The sequence below is a fragment of the Dendrobates tinctorius genome, unplaced genomic scaffold (genome assembly GCF_039654945.1).
Source record: "Dendrobates tinctorius isolate UK_male_01 unplaced genomic scaffold, ASM3965494v1 ptg000062l, whole genome shotgun sequence".
In the NCBI taxonomy this organism is placed as follows: Eukaryota; Metazoa; Chordata; class Amphibia; order Anura; family Dendrobatidae; genus Dendrobates; species Dendrobates tinctorius.
The window spans coordinates 25,847,354-25,873,021 of record NW_027361730.1 but is presented as its reverse complement, the minus strand read 5'-3'; the positions used below and the strand labels follow the sequence as shown (position 1 = coordinate 25,873,021).

The 25,668-nt window shown below is 44.9% G+C and overlaps 1 protein-coding gene across 2 annotated transcripts in view; it reads right to left on the bottom strand.

Annotated features, from left to right (window-relative positions):
* The window catches only part of VPS13C (vacuolar protein sorting 13 homolog C), a 518,321-nt gene that overhangs the window by 67,128 nt on the left and 425,525 nt on the right, over positions 1–25,668 (bottom strand). For both annotated transcript variants that reach the window (XM_073579421.1, XM_073579422.1), the window contains 7 exons: positions 24,844–24,985; positions 22,122–22,256; positions 19,499–19,580; positions 17,853–17,922; positions 17,613–17,724; positions 6,126–6,239; positions 5,063–5,202 (listed from right to left, as the gene is read on the bottom strand). In XM_073579421.1, the coding sequence (XP_073435522.1) occupies positions 5,063–5,202; positions 6,126–6,239; positions 17,613–17,724; positions 17,853–17,922; positions 19,499–19,580; positions 22,122–22,256; positions 24,844–24,985 (795 nt within the window). The remainder of the gene's footprint in view (positions 1–5,062; positions 5,203–6,125; positions 6,240–17,612; positions 17,725–17,852; positions 17,923–19,498; positions 19,581–22,121; positions 22,257–24,843; positions 24,986–25,668) is intronic.

The following is a 25,668-nucleotide window of genomic DNA, read 5'->3' as shown; positions in this document are numbered from 1 at the left end:
GCTATATCTAAATCAGAAAAAAACAGGCAGCACTCCAAGGCTTGAGAAAGGCAGAGAAATGTGCCAAAACGTTGCTGCTAATGGATCAGTAAAGCCATAGTTTTCCATTTTAATTTTTGGAGTGCTGACTGTTTTTTCTGATTTTCTACTTTGGAGGTTTGGACATCACCTTAACAGGTTTTATTGCACCTGGCTTCTTTTGGCAGTGCTGCCAAATTTTCTTTAATTATATCTATACATTTATATAACGGCAACTCTTTTTAAACTACTTTTTCTATGTATACCACTCGCTGTCATGTGAAAAAGTGACCATATTAACTTTTCCACATTAAGAGTTTAAGAGCATATAAAAGACACATGAATCTCCAGCTGTGTAAAGTGTAGTATTATGCTTTTAGTGTAGTAATTATACCTGTGCTTGTCCACACATTTAAATGAAAATAATCAGGCTTTATAAGGGAGATCTACAAGACTCTAGTATATGCTTGATGTCTTAACATGGAAGAGACCGTCAAATATAAAAAAAAAATCCATTTTGGAATTTGTGTATTATTACTTACAAAAAACAAAAAAAACAACAAGATTACTGCCAAAGGCTAAAATCCCCATCAGAATAAGAGAACTGAAAAGAATACCCATAGAAACTATTAAGAAAGGGAAAAAAACTAACTGATATCAAAGTTTTGCAGTATTGACCCTGCTTTGTCAGGAGTAATAACAGTTTAAATGAAGGGCTGAAGCGCCACCTAGTGCAATAAGTCTATTTAACAGTGTCTCATGTATACTATTCCTGATGAAGCCGTGCATAATGCTGGACAACACTCATCTCAGTTCAGCCTCATTGCTCTTTTAGTGATAGGATTTATGGTTGTTGCGCAGAATTCTTGTACCGTCATGTCATCAGAATTCTCAATATTACCTGGTACCTTCTTTTCCGCTTTCAAACATGCCACAATCACACCTATCCTCAAAAAGCCATCCCTTGACCCGAGCGCTATGTCCAGCTATCGTCCCATATCTTTGCTCCCATTTGCTTCCAAACTCTTTGAGTAGCACGTCCACGCTGAATTTTCCTCTCACTTTGCATCTAACTCGCTCTTCAGCAACCTACAATCTGGCTTCCGTCCCCATCATTCCACTGAGACTGCCCTGACCAAACTTACTAACGACTTACTTACAAGCCAAAGCTAACAGACAATTGTCTATACTCCTCCTTCTTGACCTGTCCTCTGCTTTCGACACAGTTGACCACTGCCTCCTACTACAGATCCTCTCTTCCTCTGGTGTCAAAGACCTCGCCCTATTGCTGGATCTCCTCATACCTTACCAACCGCACATTTAGCGTTTCCTACTCCCACACTACCTCCTCATCCCACCTCTCTCTGTTGATGTCCCTCAAGGCGCTGTCCTAGAACCCCTTCTCTTCTCAAGCTATACCCTTGGCCTGGGACCACTCAAAGTCCTATGGCTTCCAGTACCATATATATGCTGATGAAACTCACATTTACCTCTCTGGTCCAGATGTCACCTCTCTGCTGTCTGAATCTCAGAATGTCTATCAGCCATATCCTCCTTCTCCTCTCACTTCCTCAAGCTCAATGTGGACAAATATGAACTAATATACTACCTGATCTATCACAATAAATGACATCATACTTTTCTGTGTCCCGTAAATCCGATGCCTCGGAGTAACCCATGACTCTGCCCTGTCCTTTAAACTGCACATCCAGCTCTCGCAACATCCTGTCACCTCCAGATCAAAAATATTTTCAGAAACTGTCCTTTCCTCAACCCTCACTCTACCAAAATGCTTATGCATGCCTTAATCATCTCCCACCTCGACTACTGTAACATCCTCCTCTGTGGCCTACCTTCTAACACTCTCGCACCTCTCCAGTGCGTCCTTATCTCTGCTGCCTGACTAATTAATCCCTCTCCTCACTACACTCCTGCTTCCCCCTCTTTACAAATCCCTTCACTGGCTCCCAATTTCCAGCATTATCAGGTTAAACTAACACTGACATACAAAGCCATCCATAACCTTTCTCCTCCGTATATTTCCGAATTAATCTCTCAATATCTTCCCTCACGTAATCAACGGTCCTCCCAAGACCTTCTTCCCTCCTCCACACTTATTCATTCCTCACCCAATCGCCTCCAAGATTTCTCCTGAATATTCCCCATCCTCTGGAATTCTGCGCCCAAACATGTCCGGTTATCCACCACAGTGGATTCTTCAGACGGAACCGGAAAACCCCTCTTTTCAATAAAAGCATGCAACCAATATTACACATCGTTAAAAAATAAAAATCAGACAGACTTATTTACCCTTTCTATTCTATTAACGTCTATTCTTTGTCAAGACATAACGCCTTTATTACAAAAAATAGGACACTTTATAAAGGCACAGGGTTTTGTATCTATGTGCCTTCACATATACAGATCACCTGTACTTCTGTGTTATTTTTTACCTCTCACATTTATAATACTAGATCTGCAGCAAAGGTGAACTCAGACAGAAGAGGCCCCCAGTGCAAGAAGAGAATTTGAGCCTTTTGCAGCCTAATAGCTAATCATAATGCACCTCTTTATGTGTCTTTGCTGTGGAAGTGGGCTGCAATACCCTTTGCTCCCCTGTGCGGCAGCATAAGTTGCACTAATAATGCTGTAAAGCAATCAGATTTCAAATGTTTTCAAGAATAAGAGGCCGAAAAACAATATATTGTTTCTTTTTATTCTATGTGATAATGCACTCCCACCAGTGCCCTTACCAATTACAGATTCAAAGTACGAAAATAAGGGGTAAGCTATCTAGAGTAATGCAAGATAAGGGCGGATCAGTAGCACATGGAAATCATCAGATTTAAGCACCAGTTCTTCCAGGGGGATATCTGTTTTAGGCTATGGGCCCACGTAGAGTTTTAAAACGCACAATGAAAACCGGACTCCTTCCCAGAAATCGCGCGTTTTTTTCCGCACGATTTCACCACGATTCTGTTCGCGATTTTGCCGCGATTTTCTCAAGCACTTTCCAAGCGATTTGAAGCATCGCTTGGAAAGTGATTGACAGGTTGGTCACACTCGTCAAACATAGTGTTTGACAAGTGTGTCCAGCTTTTTACTATGAGGCCGCCTATGCGGCCTCAATAGTAAAAGATAAAATGTTAAAAATTATAAAAAAAAAAATTGGGGTATATTTACCTTCCGACGTCCCGCGCTGCCATCCCGGGCCTCAGCGTTCCCAGCGATGCCTTGCGAGACCTGTGATGACGTTGGTCTCGCGTTACTATAGCGATCTTGCGAGACCGCTAGAGTCACGCGAGACTATGTCATCACAGGACTTGCCGCAAGGCATTACTGGGAACGCTGAGGCCCGGGAATGCAGCGCGGGATGTCGGAAGGTAAATATACCCAGATTTTTTATTTTTTACAGGGGTATGGTACCCAGGGCCTGGAGGACAGTCTCCTCTCCTCCACACCGTGGGTACCAACCGCACATGAGACGCTTAACTTCCCGCATGGTGGGCATAGCCACATGCGGGAAGTAAGCGGTTCTCATGCTTTCCTATGGGAGCGGAATCGCAGCAATTCTTTGCGATTCCGCACAAAAGAATGATCATGCTGCGATTTTTTCCGCGATGCGATTCCGCCGCGGAAAAAAGCGCAGCATTAGCACAGCATGTACGGAATGACATAGGAATGCATGGGGTGCGTCATGTACAAGATTTTTAAACGTTTTCGCGCCGAAAACGCTTAAAAATCGCATCATGGGCACACAGCCTAAGAGTTTTGCGGAATTCATTATTTTAAGACGTAAACAGTGAATAGGGCCAGCTTCATATGAGAATTATTGCACCTTTATTACTCAGTGTTAATACAGGGCAAAAATAAGCTTGTGCAAAACAGGCCTTTGTCCCACTCAATCAGATGCTTATTATTTCAACCAATGTTACCGTATTTTTCGTACTATAAGATGTACTGGACCCATAAGACGCACCCCAAATTTTCAGAAGGAAAATAGGGGAAAAAAAAATTGTGTCAAATGGGGGTCCGTCTTACAGTCCGAATTCAGCTTACCCTTTCAGCAGCGCTCGTGGAGCGGGGTCACAGGAGACTTTCGGTGGTTCGGCGATATGACTCCCATCTTAGGCTGGTGTGGCAGCCTCAGGGAAAACCCATCCCAGGCTGGCGCGGCAGGTTCGCGGTGGTGCTCGGGGCTCCGCCGACATCTTGTGAAAGCATAGAGGCCCCGCATATCCATTGCTGCGATGCAGTGGCCTCCAGGAAATCCCATCCCAGGCTGGTGCGGCAGGTTCAGCGGTGGTGCTCTGTGGTGCGGTGGGCTCCGCCGGCATCTTATGAAAGCCTGAAGACTCCGCATATCCATTGCTGCGATGCAGTGGCCTCCGGGAAATCCCATCCCAGGCTGGTGCGGCAGGTTCAGCGGTGGTGCTCTGTGGTGCGGTGGGCTCCGCCGGCATCTTATGAAAGCCTGAAGACTCCGCATATCCATTGCTGCGATGTGGTGGCCTCAAGAAAAATGGACACTGGGGGTGGCGCATGCTCAGATTGAGATCTTGGCAATGAGATATCAATCTGAGCATTCGCCGCCCCCGGCAGCTATTTTCACGGAGGCCACCGCATCACAGCAGATTGAGATCTCGGCAACGAGATCTCGTTCCAAAGATCTGAATCTGAGCATTCGCCGCCCCCAGCCGCCATTTTCCCGGAGGCCACCGCATTGCAACAATGGATGTGTGGAGCCTCCGTGATTTCACAAAATGCCAGCGGAGCCCCCCCGCACCACCGGCAAACCTGCCGCATCTGCTGCTCCAGCCTGGGAAGGGAGTGTGATCATCACCCAGCAGCATCAGACCGGGACCGCCGCAGAATTGCCTGACTCCTGCTGCCGCCACAGTATTTGTAAGTATATTCCGACTATAAGACTCTCCCCCATTTTCCCTAAAAGTTTTTGGGGAAAAAAGTGTGTCTTATAGTCTGAAAAATACGGTAATATGTGCTCCTCCCATCAGATTATAACTAAAAAAAATAAAAGATTTACTTGAAAATGAGATCATCCACATCAGTAAGTGTAGCTCCAATGCTCTTCAAAAGGAGGTTGATAGAACTGATGGCAACAATTTCAGTATCCTCTTTGTTTGACTGTTCTCCTCCGGATCCCAAAGACAGGCTCAAATGTAACTACAAACAAATGCAAGAGTTGCAAACAAATCATTAGGAGAGCGTAAATAAGCAGTCATGTGTATATACATGAGGAATAACATCACTTCTGCCAATTATATGACCTGCATTGTACATTTTTAATCCGTTTTTCATCTCCAGTTTTCAATTCTCTCAGAGTTTGTAAAAAGAGACCAGCTGTTATGATGTCTCCGATACACAGTACAAAGAAACAGAGCAATTCCTGACCTTTTTCTGTAGAAGATGTTCAAAAGTAGCAACACCATGGTAGACATTATTCAGCAATACTGAGCTGTGCAGCTGTGAATACAGCACTAGGGTGAAATACATTTTCTGAAAATGGCAGCACAATCTGCCAGTGTCTCCAAGGTTTCTCATTCTACTAAGTACTTTCTCCATAGAGAATAATGAGTTGTGTGACACCTCACGGTGCCAGCAGTCCATATTGACAGATTTCAGCTGTTTTTTTCAGAAAGGATGGAGAGTTCAGGAGGCAGAAGGGTGAGGAAAGAGTAGCTTGGTTGAGAAGAAAGCATATTTCTCCAATAATGCACATTACAAAGTTTATTATATTCACTTGTATTGATGTATGCAGCTTATTTAAAACACGATTACCATTAAGTTTAAATACGTCATTAAAAGTATCATCTTCCATTCAGTACCCACAGAGAAAAGTTATCAGCGTTTGATTTGAGATACTTTGATTTATGAACAAATCATTGCACAATTAGGCAGTTTTCGGCGAAAACCTCTGTGGAATCTAATAAGAAACCATTTCGTTGTCACCCATCTTTCTAAATAACTGCTGATAACAAGAAATACTCGAAAATAAGACGGTGAAACAGAATAAATTATTTTGAAAGAAAAACTTTGCATCAACAAGAAAGAAAGAAAGAAAGAAATGCTAATATTCACAGACTTACCTTCACAGGAGATATGTGGAAGTGTTCAAAGAAGCTTGGGGTGCTAATATCTGTCATGGAAGATTCCATCAGTTCTGTGTTTAAGGCATCGAGATCTTTCTGAATTAGCTTTGTCTGCATTTTAACAAGAGAAAACACATACAGACTTTTATGATCATTACATTAAACAATTTCCATGTAATAATCCTACATAACTGCAACTAAAACAAAAACTATGTTAGAAACAGAATATATTAAATAAAGGCATGGCTGAGTGCTCTAGCCCCTTCATTGGAATGCAAAGGATGAGTTAAAATACTCAATTTACACTGTACATTTCCTCCACAAAGTAGATGAGAAATGGAAAATCTCATCTACAATCTTGTTAATGTAATATATAGCAAATGTTCCAAAATGAAGATCTACTGACAAACTAAAAAAAAAAAAGTTATGGTTTTCAATCACATTGCAAAATTAAAAAGCTTCACACAAAACAAAAACATACATGTATATATTTAAGTCCCCCCCAAAAATTGAGAAAAGTATTCAAGGTATGATACCTTTTATTGGCTAACCAGAGAAATTATATTTGCAAACATGCTTTCAGGGCTCAGAAGGCCCCTTCATCAGGCTAGAGAAGAGACGGCAACATTTAAATATTTAAATGTTGCCGTCTCTTATCAGTAATTCACTTGTAATCTGGCCTGATGAAGGGGCCTTCTGAGCCCTGAAAGCTTGTTTGCAAATATAATTTCTCTGGTTAGCCAATAAAGGTATCACACCTTGAATACTTTTCTCAATTTTTTGGGGGACATAAGTATTTACAACTATTTTTCTGGCTAACACGGTACCACAATATTATTTTGTTGATGTGACCTGGTCCAGGGGGCCGTTGATGTCTTTTCTACTTTTCAGTTGAATGTGCGTCCTTGAGCACACATTGAATTGAGATGTACTGTGGCACAAAGACTAGCTATCTGCGCTTCAATACCAGTCAGTGGCCAATCAGAGGATGGCTGCTGACGTCAGTAATTGGGCACGGGCAGCATATCAGGACACTGCCATGCGTTGCCCCAGCTGTGGAGGAGAAGAAGAGGACGCTTTTCACCGAGGCAGCGAGGTCACGTGAGAAGGATCACATTATACACATACACACACATATCCACATACAGTAGCTTGCAAATGTATTCACCCCCTTGGAATTTCTTGGGTTTTTTTTACGTCACAAACTGGAATTTCACGTTGTTTTTTTTTTTTTGGAGGGTTTGCACCAGTTCATGTACAGAACATGCCTACAACTGAACATTTGGCTTTATTTTTAATTGTGAAGCAAACAACAAATAGGACAAAATTACTGAAAATTTCAGTGTGAGTAACTATTCAGCCCCCTAAAGTCAGTACTTTGTACAGCCTCCTTTTGCAACAATTACATATGCAAGTCGCTTTGGATAAGTCGCCAGGAGCTTTTCCCCCATTTTGTTACTGGAATGTTTGCCCATTCCTCAAGGCAAAATTGCTCCAGCTCCTTCAAGTTAGATGGTTTCCTCTGGTGAACATTGATCTTCAAGTCTGAGCACAGATTCTCAATTGGATTAAGGTCTGGGCTTTGACTACACTCCAAACCATTTAGATATTTACAGCCATGGTTAATTACTAATCTATCTTTTCTACTCACATTATCATCCTTTACTCCAGTTGCCTGTTTTGATGCATATGAAGTCATATTTAGGAGGGCTCATTACCGCATATACTGCTTGTAAGTGTGTGGTTTTAATATAGACATGGAGCTCGGCTATACTTTGGCCACAGTGCAGGGATTTTTGGAGATCCATTTCCCACAAACTCACACCATACATGCAGTCTATATTTAACTCCATCTGGATATCTATTTATATAATTGCCTTGTAATGTTTTAATTTCCTGTTCTGTCCAGATGTTACCGTATCCCAGGATTCCAAGCAGAGGAAGTTCACCAACCGCCATATTGGGACACCCAAGTGATGGGTGTCTCAATATATAAACGGCTGCTGGTACCAATCTATTGCGCTGTACCACGAGCGGAACACCGTCGCACCACACACACACTCTATACGCCGTATGCACCACACACACTCACATAGCCTCTTGCGCGGTACCACCAGCGAAACACCGTCGCGAACACTCTGCCGTCGGGATCAGCCGAATGATTCACTTACTGCCGCTATCTTTGGACAGGAGGAGCGCATGCACAGTTTTAATGTGACTGCCGCTATCTGTCTGCACAAAGATGGCGGCGGCCTGATTTACTGTGCCTGCAGTGAATCATTAGTCTGATCCCGGCGGCAGATGCGCGACGTGTCTACAGGCAGAGGAAGCCGGTCACATTCAAGGTGTTTTCCCATGAACGAAAGTTCATTTTAAAAACTGACTGTGTCTGACAGTGTGCGGAGCATACCACATCTCCTGGGCACGTGAGGAAGCAAAAGACAATACTGACATTACAGCAGGGGATCACAGAGGATTCATTTTGTGAGGTAAAGTATTTCACTGACTGTTTTTAAAAAATATTTTACCTCACAAAATCCTCTGCGATCTCCTTCTGTAATGTCAGTATTGTCTTTTGCTTCCTCCATGCCCAGGAGCTGTGGTATAGACAGGTCAAAGAAGAGAGCACAGACGGGAGAAGCCAGCACATGGGGAAAGAGAGAGTGGATAGGTGGGTGAGCACATGGGGGTGGTGTGGGGAGATTCTCAACGCTGCAAAGTCTGCACCCATCGTGACATTACCGCCCTCACAATGCGATAGCATCGAGCCTCCATCTAGTTTAATATAATTTCTCCTTATTGAATCACTTTCCAGTACCAATTGCTCATTACCTGCAGTGTAGCGCTTCAGGCCTCCTCATTTCTTGGTTAATTGTCACTGTCTTGCTCTCATCTTGTATCCTTGCCCACCATTCATGTATTTTAATTAATTGTGTCTTTCTCAATAAAATTACTTGTTTTTACTTGTAGCATATGTAGGGAGGAAGGCCCCCGCAGAGTGTTCGGGCAGGAACCAAGGTGGCCGCCATTTCGGTTCCTAAGGGAACTATACCCAGGGAACGGAGGAAAAAGGAGGACGGCTGAGTGACGGGACAGCCAGGGGAGGGGCGAGTATAAAAGGGGCAGGGAGCGCGTAATGGAGGCAGTTGGCAGAACGGCAGACACGGAGCAAGAGACTGTGGGGGCGTGAGAGAGCCATAGCGACAAACAGTGACCAGAGAGGAGACCTGCAACAGAGGGGAGATTTACAGTGGCCTTCGGGGAGGAGGCGCCGAGCTTACCGACCAGAGACTGCCGCTTCACTCCAATCCGCAGCCGTTGCCGCTGTGCTCCAGCCTGTTGCGGCCTGTCCGCTGCCTCTCGCGGCCGCTGCTGCTCCACTCCAGCCCGCAGTTGCGGCCTGCTCGCTACCGCCCGCGGACGCTGCCGCCCCGCTTCAGCCCGCAGCTGTGGCCTGTCCGTCACCACCCGCAGCCGCCATCACCCCGCTGCAGTCGGCAGTTGGGGCCTGCTCCTTGCCAACAGAGAAACTCTTTGCCCAGCCCCAGGGTATGCACACGGCCTACCAACCGCCACTCCTAGTAACTGCGACACACCCCTGCTTGGGGACTGGAGTCTCCCTGAACCCGCTTACGAGCGGAACCCCGCTGTCTTTACAGGGGGTCATCTCATCAAAGGACTCACCCAGGGCCTGTTGTGCCCCAACCCCTCCTGGAACCCCGCTGTCTTTACAGGGGGTCACCTCATTAAAGGACTCAACCAGGTCCTGTTGTGCCCCAACCCCTCCTGGGCGCTGGGGTGCCCAAAGACTACGCCAGATCTTCAGCAGCTGGGCCCAGCGGCTGCGATGCCGCAGCTACATCATCCGTGACACCGAGGGACGTCAGGACGGATAAGTGATAAAATAGAACTAAGGTCCCGTAGTCGGCCATATCGTGGCCCTATAGTAACCGGCCTTTGCCGAGGTAGTCGTGTTCACCTTAATAGTGTTTGTTTGTGCTGAGTCCCTGCGAGGACAATTGCTGTTACTTTGTTTGGTTGCTTAGGATAGCCCTAGCGGCCAGGGCTGTGGAGTCGGAGTCGGAGTCGTGGAGTCGGAGTCAGTGCTCATTTTGGTGGAGGTGGAGTCGGAGTTGGAGTCGGTATAAAATGGACCGACTCCGACTCCTAAAATATATAATAAATTGGGTACAGTAATTCAATGCAGGATGTGCTGAATATTTTTTCATAGGAGTTTGGGAAAGTTATGAAATGTCCTATAAATGGCTGTTATATTCCTGATCTAAGGCTACATTCACACACAGCGTTTTTCCTGTGTTTTTTGAGGATACGTTTTTCAGCTGCAAAAGCTGATCATCTTTTTAAAAAACTGCATCACCTGAAAGGTTTTTGAGCTCATAGATAATGTTTTCAATAGCAAAAGCAGATTAGAAATCTGCTCTATCTATCCATTTATCCATATCTGTCTATCCATATCGTATCTGTACCAAAAAGAATGAAAACTGGGTAGTACACCAATATATATTCTGTTCTATATAAATATCTTGATTATTGGATCATAAAAATGATTAAATGTCTGAGGTTCACATTGTACTACAATAAATTTTTCACTTAAATATAAGCAATATGTGTGGGAGTCGGAGTCGTGGAGTCGGAGTTGGAGTCGGTGTAAGGGAAATTGAGGAGTCGGAGTCGGAGTCGCAGGTTTGGCTTACCGACTCCACAGCCCTGCTAGCGGCTTCCATTTATAAAAGTCATGATCCAAAGCACAAATTAGTCTCGCGTCTCGTCAATGCATCCTGCGTACCTGCTATTACCACATTTGGCGTAGTCGGCAGGATGCTGTCTCCGAGCGCGGACAACGGCGCCCCAGAGCAGGGCAGGGCTGTGAATTCAACAGATAACGAGGGTCCTCGGTCTAGCTTTTATTTGGGGGGCTATGCTAACCAACCTGCCAAGGTTTTCCGGCTCTAATACCATGCTATGGAGCTGGACAGAGCGAATGTGAGGACTCTTTCGGATGCATCCGATGACTCCTGACCTGGAAGCCGAAGTAGCTCTCATGGCATTAGACGGGGAGGCTCGGGATTTAGTAGTGTTGAGGCCCCCGGGACATTGCAACACCTTTGGTAGCGTTTTGCAGATTTTAGAACAGACCCATGGGGACCCAACCAACTTGGGAGAGTTGAGGACCCGGTTGTTCTGTCTGATGCAGGGGGAGGGGGAGACCATCACCCAGTATATGAATGTCCTCCAAGAGTTATACACGGCCATCGAACGGAAGGACGGCGTAGGGGTAGCACCTATCGACATTACCCTACGCGACCTGTTGGTGACTGGACTGCGAGACCCGTTAATAAAGCAGGCATTACGGGAGCAGGTCAGAGTGAACCCACGTATGGACTTCTCAGAGGTGGGAAGTCAAGCACGCGCGCGAGAGCAGGAGCAGGGAATGGCGGTCCCCGTGGGGAAGGTCCGGAGTGTGGAGGCCTCCGTGAACGCTGTCGAGGAGCCCAAATGGATAGAGGAGATGAAACAAGAGTTGAATAACATCAAGGGCGAGTTGGCCAAAGTGAAAAACAGGACAGAGTCTGGGACTGGGCGGCCTAGTCTCAATCCCGGTCCCTGGGGGCCTCACCCTACCCGAAGCGGCCGGTCATTGCAACCCTGGTGCTATGAGTGCGGGGAGCCGGGCCACGTCGCCAGAGTGTCGGCGGCGTGGGAGATACCCACCCCCGGCGGCCGTTAAACTAGAGGGCTTGGGGCTAGGGGGACGCCGCTCGGAGCCAGAAACCACGATCAGGGGTGGTGGAAGTCCCGAAGATTTGGTCGCAAAGTGTCCGGTGGTATGGGCAGAAGTCGAGGGCTGTGCCGTCCGGTGCCTACTGGACACAGGGTCGCAAGTAACAACCATGCCTGCAACTTATTTCCGACAGCATATCCCTGAGGCAGCGAGACCCCAGTGGGGGTCCATGATCACACTGGTAGCCGCCAATCAACTACCGGTCCCTGTTGCCGGAGTGGTGTGGGTGCAGGTGACACGGTGTGGTAAATCCCTCGGCTGCCGAGGAGTGGTCCTGACCCAAGGGGAAACCAATAAGCAGCATCCAGTCATTCTGGGAATGAACATACTGCGGGAGTTCGGCAATCTGCTCCTCAATGACCCCACGCACGAGACCCTGAAGCAGTGGGGTTCCCGCACGGCCCAGGGACAGGTATTCCAGCAGTTGGTACGGGAAGCGCGAGTCCTCCAGGACTGCCAGGAGGGCGAGGCCCTGGGTAAAGTCATTGCGCCAGCGGCTCCTCTGCTTGTGTTGCCCCCTGGACAAACAGTGGTGGCCCTGCCGACCTCAGCCTTGATACCATTGGAGGGCGTAGAGATGCAGGTGGAGCCATGCTGCTCGGAGCGCTTGCCTCCTGGCATACTGGTGACCCGCTCCCTGACCACAGTGCGGAAGGGGACCGTCCTGGTGCGCTGCGTCACCCTTGAAGACCAAGACATCGTCCTAAAGCCCCGGGCAGAAATGGCCAAGCTGGTCAGGACTTTGGAAGAGGTGCTGCCGGCCTCTGCGGTCCAAATAAGAGTGCAACCCGAGGACCCTTGGGTAGTGACTATTCGGACTCTGCAGGCTGCTGAGACCTCAACCCAAGAAAAGGGTCGAAACATCCTGGAACAAATGCGAGCCGAGCTCTCCGGCCTGACTTCAGCCCAACTTTCCCAGATAAAGACACTGCTCGGACAGTACCAAGAGGTATTTGCCAGTCACGAGGATGATTTTGGATATACCACCGCCATCACCCATGGGATTCCCACAGCAGGAGCGGCCCCCTTTTCGTGAACATTATCAGCAAATTCCTCCACAGCTCTACCAAGAGGTGAAAACTCTACTGGCTCAAATGCTACGAAAGTGGGTCATCCGAGAAAGCCAAAGACCCTGGGCGGCTCCCATCGTGTTGGTCTACAAAAAGGATGGCACCCTACGGTTCTGTGTGGACTATCGAAAGCTGAATGCCTGTACCATCAAAGACTCGTACCCACTACCCGCATAGAAGAATCCTTGTCCGCCTTGGAGAAGGCGACGTACTTCTCGACTTTAGACCTGGCTAGTGGGTACTGACAGGTGCCCATGTCAGAAGAAGACAGGGCTAAGACGGCGTTCATTCTTCCCATGGGACTGTTTGAGTTCAATCGGATGCCGTTCGGGCTGGCCAACGCCCCAGGGACCTTTCAGCGGTTGATGGAGTGGTGTCTGGGGATCTCAATTTTGAGGCCACGTTGATATACCTAGACGATATCATTTATGCTGCCATGGTTGAGGACCACCTGAGGCGGTTAGGGCAGGTACTCGGCCGGCTGCAAAAGTATGGGTTGAAGGTAAAACCCCAGAAATGCCACCTATTTCACACCCAGATCGAATATTTGGGGCATATCGTCTCGGCGGAGGGCGTAAGACCGTCCCTGGAAAAGGTTGCTGCCATCCAGGGATGGCCTACTCCCGAGATGATAAAAGATGTGCGGGCCTTCCTGGGGTTGGCCGGATACTACCGTCGTTTCGTAAAGAATTTTGCACATCGAGCTCGAGCCCTGCACGACCTGCTGAAAGGGGCTCCCGCCGGGGCGGAAGATCCAGTGGCAACAACCGCAAGAAGAGGCCTTCCAAGACCTTAAGGCTGCACTCTCAAGGGCCCCGGTGTTAGCTTATGTGGATTTCTCGCAACTGTTCATCCTACACACTGACGGGAGCCTCCAAGGGCTAGGGGCTGTATTGTCACAAGTTCAAGATGGCCGGGAGAGAGTAATCGCTTATGGAAGCCGATCACTTCAAGATTCCGAGTGCAACCCTGACAATTACAGCACCTTCAAGCTCTAGCTCCTCGCAGTAGTGTGGGCCATAACGGAGCGATTCGCAGAGTACCTGGTGGGCTCCGAAGTGGTGGTGCGGACTGACAACAACCCGCTGGCCCATCTGGAGAACGCCAAACTGGGGGCTCTGGAACAGAGGTGGGTGGCCCGGATGGCCAAATTCAACTACAAGATCATCTATAAAAGTGGGGATGAAAATGTACACGCTGATGCCCTCTCCAGAATCCAACATACAACCCCAGGAAAAAGTCGAGACGATCAACTGGAAGGGGAAGAGACACCGTTCGCCCTCACAGCCGCCGTGCTCACAGTTGCCACCCAGGAAGTATCCCCCTCGGAAACCCTAAAGGGAATGCTGGATCAATCCCGTGATAGATGGATCCAACAGCAGAAAGACGACGAAGAAATTGGGCTCCTACGACGATGGGTAGCCGCCGGTAAACTACCCACTGACTCTCAAAGACAGACTTTGACTCAGGATATGTTGCTGATGTTATGACAATGGGAGAGATTGGTCATCAGAAAGGGACTATTGTATCGTAAAACAATATCACGGGCAACATCTACGACAACTTGGCAGGTAGTAGTGCCTGGAATCCAACTCAACGAACTGGTCCGAGAAGCCAACGAAAAAGGGGCACACTTCGAGGCTCAAAAGACTTTGCAATGGTTGCAGCAGAAAATTTACCATCCACGCTTGCATGCTGCTGTGGACGAGACTTGCTGTGCCTGCCGCCTATGTGAGTTAGCCAAACCGCCCGCACAGCGAGCCCCAGTGCAAACGAGTGACCTCAGCGCCCCTCGAGCTACTGAGCTGACGGTGGATTACTTGACCATTAGTCCTGCATTCCAGGGGTACGAACACTGCCTCGTCATGGTGGACCATTTTACTAAGTTCGCCGTGGTCACTCCCACTCAAGACCAAACCGCGGAGTCGGCCGCCTCTGCAATTTGTAGAAATTTCATTCAAATGTACTGCTGCTCTCAACGAATACATTCCGACCAAAGAGCATGCTTCTTGGGAAAAGTTATGGAGGAGCTACATCGTCTCTATGGTATCGACAAATCCCGGACCATACCATACCACCCGCAGGGAAACAGGGCCTGCAAACGATTTAATCGGACATTAATTCAAATGTTGCGTACCTTGGAGAGTGACAAGAAGGCACACTGGCCTGAATATGTCCCTGAATTAGTATGGGTCTATAACAACCGGGTGCACCGAGTTACTGGCTATATCCCCTACTCCCTGCTATTTGGGCGAGATGGCAAAGGGATCACAGAGGTAGAATTGGACCCAGTGGAGCCCCAGCACTGAACGCGAGTATCATCGTGGGTACGAAATCACCGACACCGGTTGCAAACCTTCCACCGAATTGTTCATACAAAACTCCAGGACTTAGAGCACCGAGGGAGGAATCTGCCTCCACCCCCCAATCTCCAAACTGGAGACCGGGTACTCGTACTAGACCAATGCCCCCAGAACAATTTAGAGCCACGCTGGGAAGAGCGTCCCTACCGAGTTCTACGCCGTATAAGCCCTGAAGGACCTGTATACGAAATACGACCCGAGGAAGACAGAACACTGCCCACTCGCATAGCACTCCGTAATATGTTACGCCCATGTACTTCCACCGACTCGGTACAACCTGAACCTACTCCTCAGGTCTCTGAACCATTGCCAGTGGTCTGGGACCTGGACGACGAAGACTTCCCCACGATATCCATGGGCTCTCCACTCAATGACAACTCAACTGACCCAATTAGCCTGCCCGAACCAGCTAGTCCACCACCGACCACCACCCCAGAAGACTCCACCCTAGTCGAACTTAGACGCTCCGAGCGGTCAACGGCTGGCAAACCCCCCAAAAGATACGAACAGGACCAGTTCATATGGCAACAAAAACTGACATCTCCACAGACCAACCCAAGTTTAATAAGGCCCTCGCCCGAGGACTGGCGAGCATACAGGATGGGGGAGTGTAGGGAGGAGGGCCCCCGCAGAGTGTCCGGGCCGGAACCAAGGGGGCCGCCATATAGGTTCCAGGGGAACTGTATCCGGGGTACGGAGGAGGAAGGTGGACGGCTGAGAGGGACAGTACAGCAAGGGGAGGGGCGAGTATAAAAGGGGCAGAGAGCGCGCAAGGGAGGCAGTTGGCAGAACAGCAGACACGGAGCAAGAGACTGTGGGGGCATGAGAGACCCATAGGGAAAAACAGTGACCAGAGAGGAGACCAGCAACAGAGGGGAGATTTACAGTGGCCTTCGGGGACCGACCAGAGACTGCCGCTTCACTCCAATCCGCGGCCGTTGCCGCTGTGCTCCAGCCCGTTGCGGCCTGTCCGCTGCCTCTCGCGGCCGCTGCTGCTCCACTCCAGCCCGCGGTTGCGGCCTGCTCGCTGACGCTGCCGCCCCGCTTCAGCCCGCAGCTGTGGCTTGTCCGTCACCGTCCGCAGCCGCCATCACCCCGCTGCAGTCGGCAGTTGGGGCCTGCTCCTCGCCAACAGAAAAACTCTTTGCCCAGCAGCAGGGCGTGCACGCGGCCTACCAACCGCCACTCCTAGTAACTGCGACACACCCCTGCTTGGGGACTGGAGTCTCCCTGAACCCGCTTACGAGCGGAACCCCGCTGTCTTTACAGGGGGTCATCTCATCAAAGGACTCACCCAGGGCCTGTTGTGCCCCAACCCCTCCTGGAACCCTGCTGTCTTTACAGGGGGTCACCTCATCAAAGGACTCAACCAGGGCATGTTGTGCCCCAACCCCTCCTGGGCGCTGGGGTGCCCGAAGACTATGCCAGATCTTCAGCAGCTGGGCGCTGCAGCAGCGAATCCGCAGCTACATCATCCGAGACACCGAGGGACGTCAGGATGGATAAGTGACACAATAGAACTAAGGACCCGTACTCGGCCATATCGCGGCCCTATAGTAACCGGCCTTTGCCGGGGTAGTCGTGTTCACCTTAATAGTGTTTGTTTGTGTTGAGCCCCTGCGAGGATAATTGCTGTTACTTTGTTTGGTTGCTTAGGATAGCCCTAGTGGCTTCCATTTATAAAAGTCATTATCCAAAGCACAAATCAGTCTTGCGTTTCATCACTGCATCCTGCGTACCTGCTATTACCACACATAGACTCAGTGTTCTCTTTCCATTTAAGTTGAGAACCAAGATGGGGCCATTACTAGAAGATGTTGGTCAGAATTACTATATGGTACTAATTGTACAACAATAGTTGGAAAACATGCAAGTAACTGAGGGCCACAAAAAGGAAAAAAAGTGGTAAAAATGTAAAAAAAAATAAAAATAAAGTATGAAAGATATTTTGGCACTAAAAATTCTGTTTTATGTATAAACTAAAGAACATAAAAAAGTGCACATTTGTTATGACCGCATTTGTGATGATCCAAGCTATAAAACTGTACCTTAACTCATAAGATGCATGCCATAAGAATAAAATAAATTTGCCAAAAATGTTAAAAAAAAAAATCATCAAAAGTTATACATATAAAAAAATATGATATCACTAAAAATGTCATCTCATCCTGCAAAGAATGTGGCCCTTCAAAATTTATTTTCCATGTGCAGCCCACATATTAAGCTAAGTATGAGACCCCTGACTTACCCGTTGTTTCTCAACTTCTGGAAGGCTGGAAGGAGTGAACAACCCTATGACTGCTGCCAGAAAGCCTTGGTCAATCTTCAGAGCCATACACTGGATAAGGACCATGAAGTACCTTTATGGAAACATGTCAACATAAATAAGTAAGCTGAAAATTGATTTGTACCAAAATAATTTGCAATGAAAAACAAGTTGCTGTTGTAAACACACGTCACACATTTTTTTCCCAGGCTATGTACTTACTTAAACTGCATGACTTTACTAAATTCATTAAATCTTGTTATGATGCTGATATCTATAAATGGCTTTGGTTCTGCCAAGACAAAAAAAAGAATATGAAGAAATTGCATCCTTGAAAAACATGAGCATAAATGACTGATTTTATCAGTTCCATTCATATTAATGGACAATAGAAAACCAACAATGCTGATATAGTAAAGGCCCCCATGTATGTTAGACTAATGTCTGTCAAACCCACCAATACAGATGGAGTGGGCCATCAGTGTAATGTATATGGAGGCAATGGCCTACTGATGGCTGGAAGAAATGTTGATCGTGCATGTACAATTTCACAAAGCCAATCGTATTGTTCGTCCGGAGATTAGCTGCCAGCTGATGTGTCAGTCGGAGTCTCTCTCATAGAGAACACAGGAGTGTTCAGCCGAACCAACGCTCCTGTGTATGAGAGTTGGCAGAGATGGTTGTCAGCTGAACCATCATTTGGCTGATAACCATCTAAAGTGTATGGCCATCTTAAGATATTCCCATGTCCAAGCAGACCGTACACTACATGTACTATTGATGTAAAATATATGCCTTTTGTACACTGCTCAAAAAAATAAAGGGAACACTTAAACAACAGAATATAACTCCAAGTAAATCAAACTTCTGTTAAATCAAACTGTCCACTTAGGAAGCAACACTGATTGATAATCAATTTCACATGCTGTTGTGCTAAAAGAATAGACAACAGACGGAAATTATTGGCAATTATCAAGACACCCTCAATAAAGGAGTGGTTCTGCAGGTGGGGACCACAGACCACATCTCAGTACCAATGCTTTCCGGCTGATGTTTTGGTCACTTTTGAATGTTGGTTCTGCTTTCACACTCGTGGTAGCATGAGACAGACTCTACAACCCACACAAGTGGCTCAGGTAGTGCAGCTCATCCAGGATGGCACATCAATGCGAGCCGTGGCAAGAAGGTTTGCTGTGTCAGCATAGTGTCCAGAGGCTGGAGGCCTAATTGTCAATCAGTGATGCTTCCTAAGTGGACAGTTTGATTTCACAGAAGTTTGATTTACTTGGCGTTATATTCTGTTTTTCAGTGTTCTCTTTATTAATTTTGAGCAGTGTATATTCTTGACCTATACAGTAAATAATTATTAAAATTTACATACTTGTAGTTGTTTTTGTGCTGCTTAAGATTATGGTAAACAGTTTGAGCAAAAAAATAAAAATAAAACAAGGAAAACAAACAAAAAATTATGTTTTAGGCCAAGTTCACACATCTCAAATCTGCAGCAATTTCCAGTATAATATAAGTAAACGGGTTTCCACATAATTCAAGTCACATGTTGCGGAATTAAAATACCACAAAAATGAAAGCATGATACAGATATCAAATCTATAGCATGCTTGTTGTTGTGTGGATTTTCATTGCGGTTTTCATCCTATTTAATGCTTAGTAAATGGAGTAGGGTGAAATCCGCAAGTATCAGATGTGGATTCTGTCTGTGGATTCCATGCAGATACCTTGCGGATTTGTAGTCAAATCAGCAGTGGATATTTTCCGCAATGTGTGAACATAGCCTTACTATATAGTGAAGGTGACGTGCTGGTGCAGGTAAAGACCTTGAACTTAGCACAGAAAATAATGATTTTTACCAGAGTCTAAAGCAATGGATTTGGGAGGTGCAACTGGATGGAAGACGGCAGGAAACATCGAACCAGGAAGCTGGTTATCCACCTGCCAAGGAAAACAACATAATCCACTAAATCTCTGAGGAAGCACGAAACATGACTGCAAGGAAAGCTCATCCATATCACATTATTACTTCGGGGTTCATGTTATATAATTAGTTGACTAAAAATTGTCCTTGCATCACATGAAGGAGAGACGTCATATGGATAAGCTTTGCTCATGGATTTATTCTTTACATACTGTGAGGGTTTTCTTCATTTTGGAATCAATAAAAAATATTTTTGGAATAAAGGGTGTTAAAAAGGCTATCCCATCAAAGCAAAACTTTACATGTTTGTGCTGAAAGTGGAGCAGCTGTGGCTCTGCTCCATAACTAAAACTTGGTTTTCACCAGCCTACTGTCAAGAGTTAAATTATCTCCAATCAGCAACGTTGTCCAATTGGTGGAAGCTGAGTATCCTATTTAAACAGTTTGACCACTCCTTAGATGAGCGCAGAACGATCAGGCAAAGATTGTTCTGTGAGCACTGGCTGCTATTGTCTTCGGCAGCACATATTCTGTTTACACAGGACAAGGTATTGCCGAGAACAATGATCTTTTCAGTTCGCCAAAAGATCATTTCACCCGACTAACAAGCATTTTGCTCTTTGTTGAATGATTGGCATCCTGTATACACTGAACGATTATCAGGAACAGAACATTCCTAGTCAGTCTTTCTTGTCCCCAATAATCATATGAAAGCATTTGAAGAGTGGAGTCTTCTTCAAAGGACTGGACTCCACCATGAGATATCCTGACACCTTTAAAGGGAATCTGTCACCAGGCTTTTACAATGCAACCTGAGACAACAATAATGAAGTAGCACAGACAATGATTACAATGTGCCACTTACTAGGCTGTAGGATAGGAAAAAAAGTGGTCAGACAATTCACGCTGCGAATCACTATGAACAATTATTATTCCAGTGGTCTTTATTCAACTACAGGAAGGGAAGAAGAGGACGGCATCGTATGAAGACGGGAGGCGTCGGACCGGACCGCCAGGGCTGTGGAGTCGGAGTCATGGAGTCGGTGCTCATTTTGGTGGAGTCGGAGTTGGAGTCGGTATAAAATGGACCGACTCCTAAAATATATAATAAATTGGGTACAGTAATTCAATGCAGGATGTGCTGAATAATTTTTCATAGGAGTTTGGGAAAGTTATGAAATGTCCTATAAATGGCTGTTATATTCCTGATCTAAGGCTACATTCACACACAGTGTTTTTCCTGTGTTTTTTGAGGATACGTTTTTCAGCTGCAAAAGCTGATCATCTTTTTAAAAAACTGCATCACCTGAAAGGTTTTTGAGCTCATAGATAATGTTTTCAATAGCAAAAGCAGATTAGAAATCTGCTCTATCTATCCATTTATCCATCCATCTCTGTCTATCCATATCGTATCTGTACCAAAAAGAATGAAAACCGGGTAGTACACCAATATATATTCTGTTCTATCTAAATATCTTGATTATTGGATCATAAAAATGATTAAATGTCTGAGGTTCACATTGTACTACAATAAATTTTTCACTTAAATATAAGCAATATGTGTGGGAGTCGGAGTCGTGGAGTCGGAGTTGGAGTCGGTGTAAGGGAAATTGAGTCGTCGGAGTCGCAGGTTTGGCTTACCGACTCCACAGCCCTGCGGACCGCGACACACATCGGACCGCCCCCTCCGGTGAGTATAATCTAACGTGTTTTTCTTATCTTTCAGGTTACATCGGGGGCTTACCTACAGCATTACAGAATGCTGTAGATAAGCCCCTGATGTCAATGCCGGCAGCTCATAAAAAGGGTGACAGATTCCCTTTAAGTACTATTCAACAATAGTAATTTGATCGTTTACTGCTGATGCCCTGCTATGTATACCACAAGCGATCATATGATAGCAGCTGCAAGTCCCCTAAGGGAACTAATACGGTAAATACAAAAAAGTTCAAATCATCCTTTTTTGTCCCATAAAAAAAAGAAATAAAAATATACACATATTTGTCATTGCTGTGTTCGGAAAAGTTCTATCTATCAAAACATAAAATAAATTTATCCAATTGGCAAACAGCGTAATGAAAAGAAAAAACACACACATACAAAAAAAGCCAGAATTACTGTTTCTTGGGCCGCTGCAACCCTGCTATAAGAGGCGATCAAATTATTGTATCTACCCGAAAATTGTGTTTATTATTTAAAAAAAAAAAAAAAATTGTGGACTTAGACTTTTTTTTTTTTTTTTTGCAATTTCAACGCACTTAGAAATTATTTCCCACTTTCCAGTACATCATATGATAAAATGAATCAGATAAAAAAAAATAAGAAAAGATGGCTCTTGGAAGAAGGGAAGGAAAAAACAACAACAAAAAAACAGAAAATCGTCCAAGGGTTAAACTATTCAAACCAAAATTGATGGCAATCAAGCAAAATAACAGAGAAGGTTTATGCGTCAACAGATATTAAAGATTATTTGTAGAAAATCTTTCAAATATAAGTAACTTTTTGTTGAAAGTGAAATAGACAATTTTAATTCATTTTGTGTATAAACTTGACTTCACCTGTAGCCAGTATAATTGAGCCCGTAAACTTCTTTGATGTGGAGACTGCTTCAGTTCTATATGGATACCAGAGAGGAAGCTTCTTCTGATTTTGCATTTCACTGGTGAGCGCATTTCCATACAACTGAAGCTGACCTACATATGATTAAGATATAGATTAAAGGGAAATGCTGGTCAGATAATTGACATATTGTGTAAATAAGGATTCTGCATTACATACATTTTTAAAACATTTTTGGCAATGTTTTTTTCCTTCGTTTCACAATCTTTAAAGGGAATCTGTCAGGAACCTGCACAGGCTCCGCCGCCTTTATGAACAATGTAATTTTTTTTTTTTTGTTTCAAACCTTAACTCTATGCAGTATGTAAAATAGGGGGCAGGTCACCGAGGGATCAGTGACCAGTCAGAAGCCATACAGATGAATACCTAATCAGAGAACCACATTAAGACCCCCCACAGGCCGCCCCGGAGCACGAGAATCTTAACTCAAAACTGAAAATAAAAATTACTCAACAACCACAAAACGGATTTCATCAACCCAGGTATCATTTTAATCAGTACAACGGCGCCAACCTGACACTGTCTGTAGGTTACTGTGCAAAATCCTGCTGACATTTTATTAATAAAAAAAACCTAGTAATCCTGCCATTTTTACACAGGCTATTTTAGACACTTCCTGTCCCTTCAGGAAGAGTTTACAAAACTTAACATATCAGCAGAGGCGGGATTACAATGACAGGTAACACCTCTATACATGACTGATAACCCAGGACCACTCATTCAAATAGGTTTAATAAGCCAACAATAGGCAAAAAGGCGGAAAAAAGGAAAAAAAGTGTGTGTATATGTGTATATATATATATATATATATATATATATATATATATATATATATATATATATATACACACACAGTCATATGTAAAAGTTTGGGCACCCCTATTAATGTTAACCTTTTTTCTTTATAACAATTTTGGTTTTTGCAACAGGTATTTCAGTTTCATATATCTAATAACTGATGGACTCAGTGATATTTCTGGATTCAAATGAGGTTTATTGTACTAACAGAAAATGTGCAATCTGCATTTAAACAAAATTTTACCGGTGCAAAAGTATGGGCACCCTTATCATTTTCTTGATTTGAACATTCCTAACTACTTTTTACTGACTTCCTGAAGCACTAAATTGGTTTTGTAACCTCATTGAGCTTTGAACTTCATAGCCAGGTGTATCAAATCATGAGAAAAGGTATTTAAAGTGGCCACTTGCAAGTAGTTCTCCTATTTGATTCTCCTATGAAGAGTGGCATCATGGGCTCCTCAAAACAACTCTCAAATGATCTGAAAACAAAGATTATTCAACATAGCTTTTCAGGGGAAGGATACAAAAAGTTGTCTCAGAGATTTAACCAGTCAGTTTCCACTGTGAGGAACATAGTAAGGAAATGGAAGAACACAGGTACAGTTCTTGTTAAGCCCAGAAGTGGCAGGCCAAGAAAAATATCAGAAAGGCAGAGAAGAAGAATGGTGAGAACAGTCAAGGACAATCCACAGACCACCTCCAAAGACCTGCAGCATCATCTTGCTGCAGATGGTGTCACTGTGCATCGGTCAACAATACAGCGCATGCATAACGCCTTTTTGTATGACCAAACAACTCAATCTTTGTTTCATCAGTTCACAGGACCTTCTTCCAAAATGTAACTGGCTTGTCCAAATGTGCTTTTGCATACCTCAGGCGACTCTGTTTGTGGCGTGCTTGCAGAAACGGCTTCTTTCGCATCACTCTCCCATACAGCTTCTCCTTGTGCAAAGTGCGCTGTATTGTTGACCGATGCACAGTGACACCATCTGCAGCAAGATGATGCTGCAGGTCTTTGGAGGTGGTCTGTGGATTGTCCTTGACTGTTCTCACCATTCTTCTTCTCTGCCTTTCTGATATTTTTCTTGGCCTGCCACTTCTGGGCTTAACAAGAACTGTACCTGTGTTCTTCCATTTCCTTACTATGTTCCTCACAGTGGAAACTGACTGGTTAAATGTCTGAGACAACTTTTTGTATCCTTCCCCTGAAAAGCTATGTTGAATAATCTTTGTTTTCAGATCATTTGAGAGTTGCTTTGAGGATCCCATGATGCCACTCTTCATAGGAGAATCAAATAGGAGAACTACTTGCAAGTGGCCACTTTAAATACCTTTTCTCATGATTTGATACACCTGGCTATGAAGTTCAAAGCTCAATGAGGTTACAAAACCAATTTAGTGCTTCAGGAAGTCAGTAAAAAGTAGTTAGGAGTGTTCAAATCAAGAAAATGATAAGGGTGCCCATACTTTTGCACCGGTCAAATTTTGTTTAAATGCAGATTGCACATTTTCTGTTAGTACAATAAACCTCATTTGAATCCAGAAATAAAACTGAGTCCATCAGTTATTAGATATATGAAACTGAAATACCTGTTGCAAAAACCAAAATTGTTATAAAGAAAAAAGGTTAACATTAATAGGGGTGCCCAAACTTTTACATATGACTGTATATATATATATATATATATATATATATATTTTTTTTTTTTTTTTTTAACACCGATCGAGCCAAGAAAAAAAAAAAAGACGTTGCCAAAATGTTTCCGAAAATACATTTCACATCTGATTTAATTAATAGGTCATATTCTGATGATAGATCGACTTTAGTAAGATCAGCCCACACAAGAAACCCATACACACCTCAAATTTGTCATCTAATTTTGTCCATCTGCATTGTTCCCCAGTGAGATATTTCTCATAGGCTTGTTCTAGTTGAAGAATCTGTTTCTGGTTAAAGGGCTTCCACTTCCGTTTTGGCATTTGCTCCCAGATAACACCTGAGCTGCACGCAAAAATCCAACAGTTATCCATTTTCAGGAAAATATATCATCACCTAAAGGGAATCTGTCAGCATGATTTTCACAGCCCAAACTATTTGTGTATGTATGTAGCAATTTCAAAGGCACATTCAGCAATACCTTCACATGACCAGTCCGTTCCTCAGTCACTGAGAAATCAGCATTTGAATTCATATGAAAATGAGGTTGAAGATCTATTTCTGACTTGAAGTCTTTGCCAGTCCATCTCTTTTGCCCGCCCAGCGCCACCTCTGCCTTCACTAACAGTTCGTTTGCATATAAATACACAGCATACAGCCTATCAGTCAGGAGGCAATGTTGGGTGAGCAATAGAGCTGGAGTGACAAAGGTTTCAGATCTACACCCAAATTTTCATATCAATTCAAACATGGATTTCTCAGTAAAGTAGGGGCAGATTGGCCATGTAAAGGTACTATTGCACTGGTCTTTGAAAGAGCTACATATGCATATAAATAGCTTGGAGGTTGAAGTCCTACCGACAGACTCCCGGTAAGATTTTTAAGAGGTGACTTGCATGAAACATCCCCTAGAAATAGAACACTTATGAAACAATATCTCAAAAAAGCAAGTCTCCTACATCACCAATTTCATTCTAGTACTGTAAATCTAGATTATTCGTCTTCCTGTTTGTCTTGGCAAGAGATTT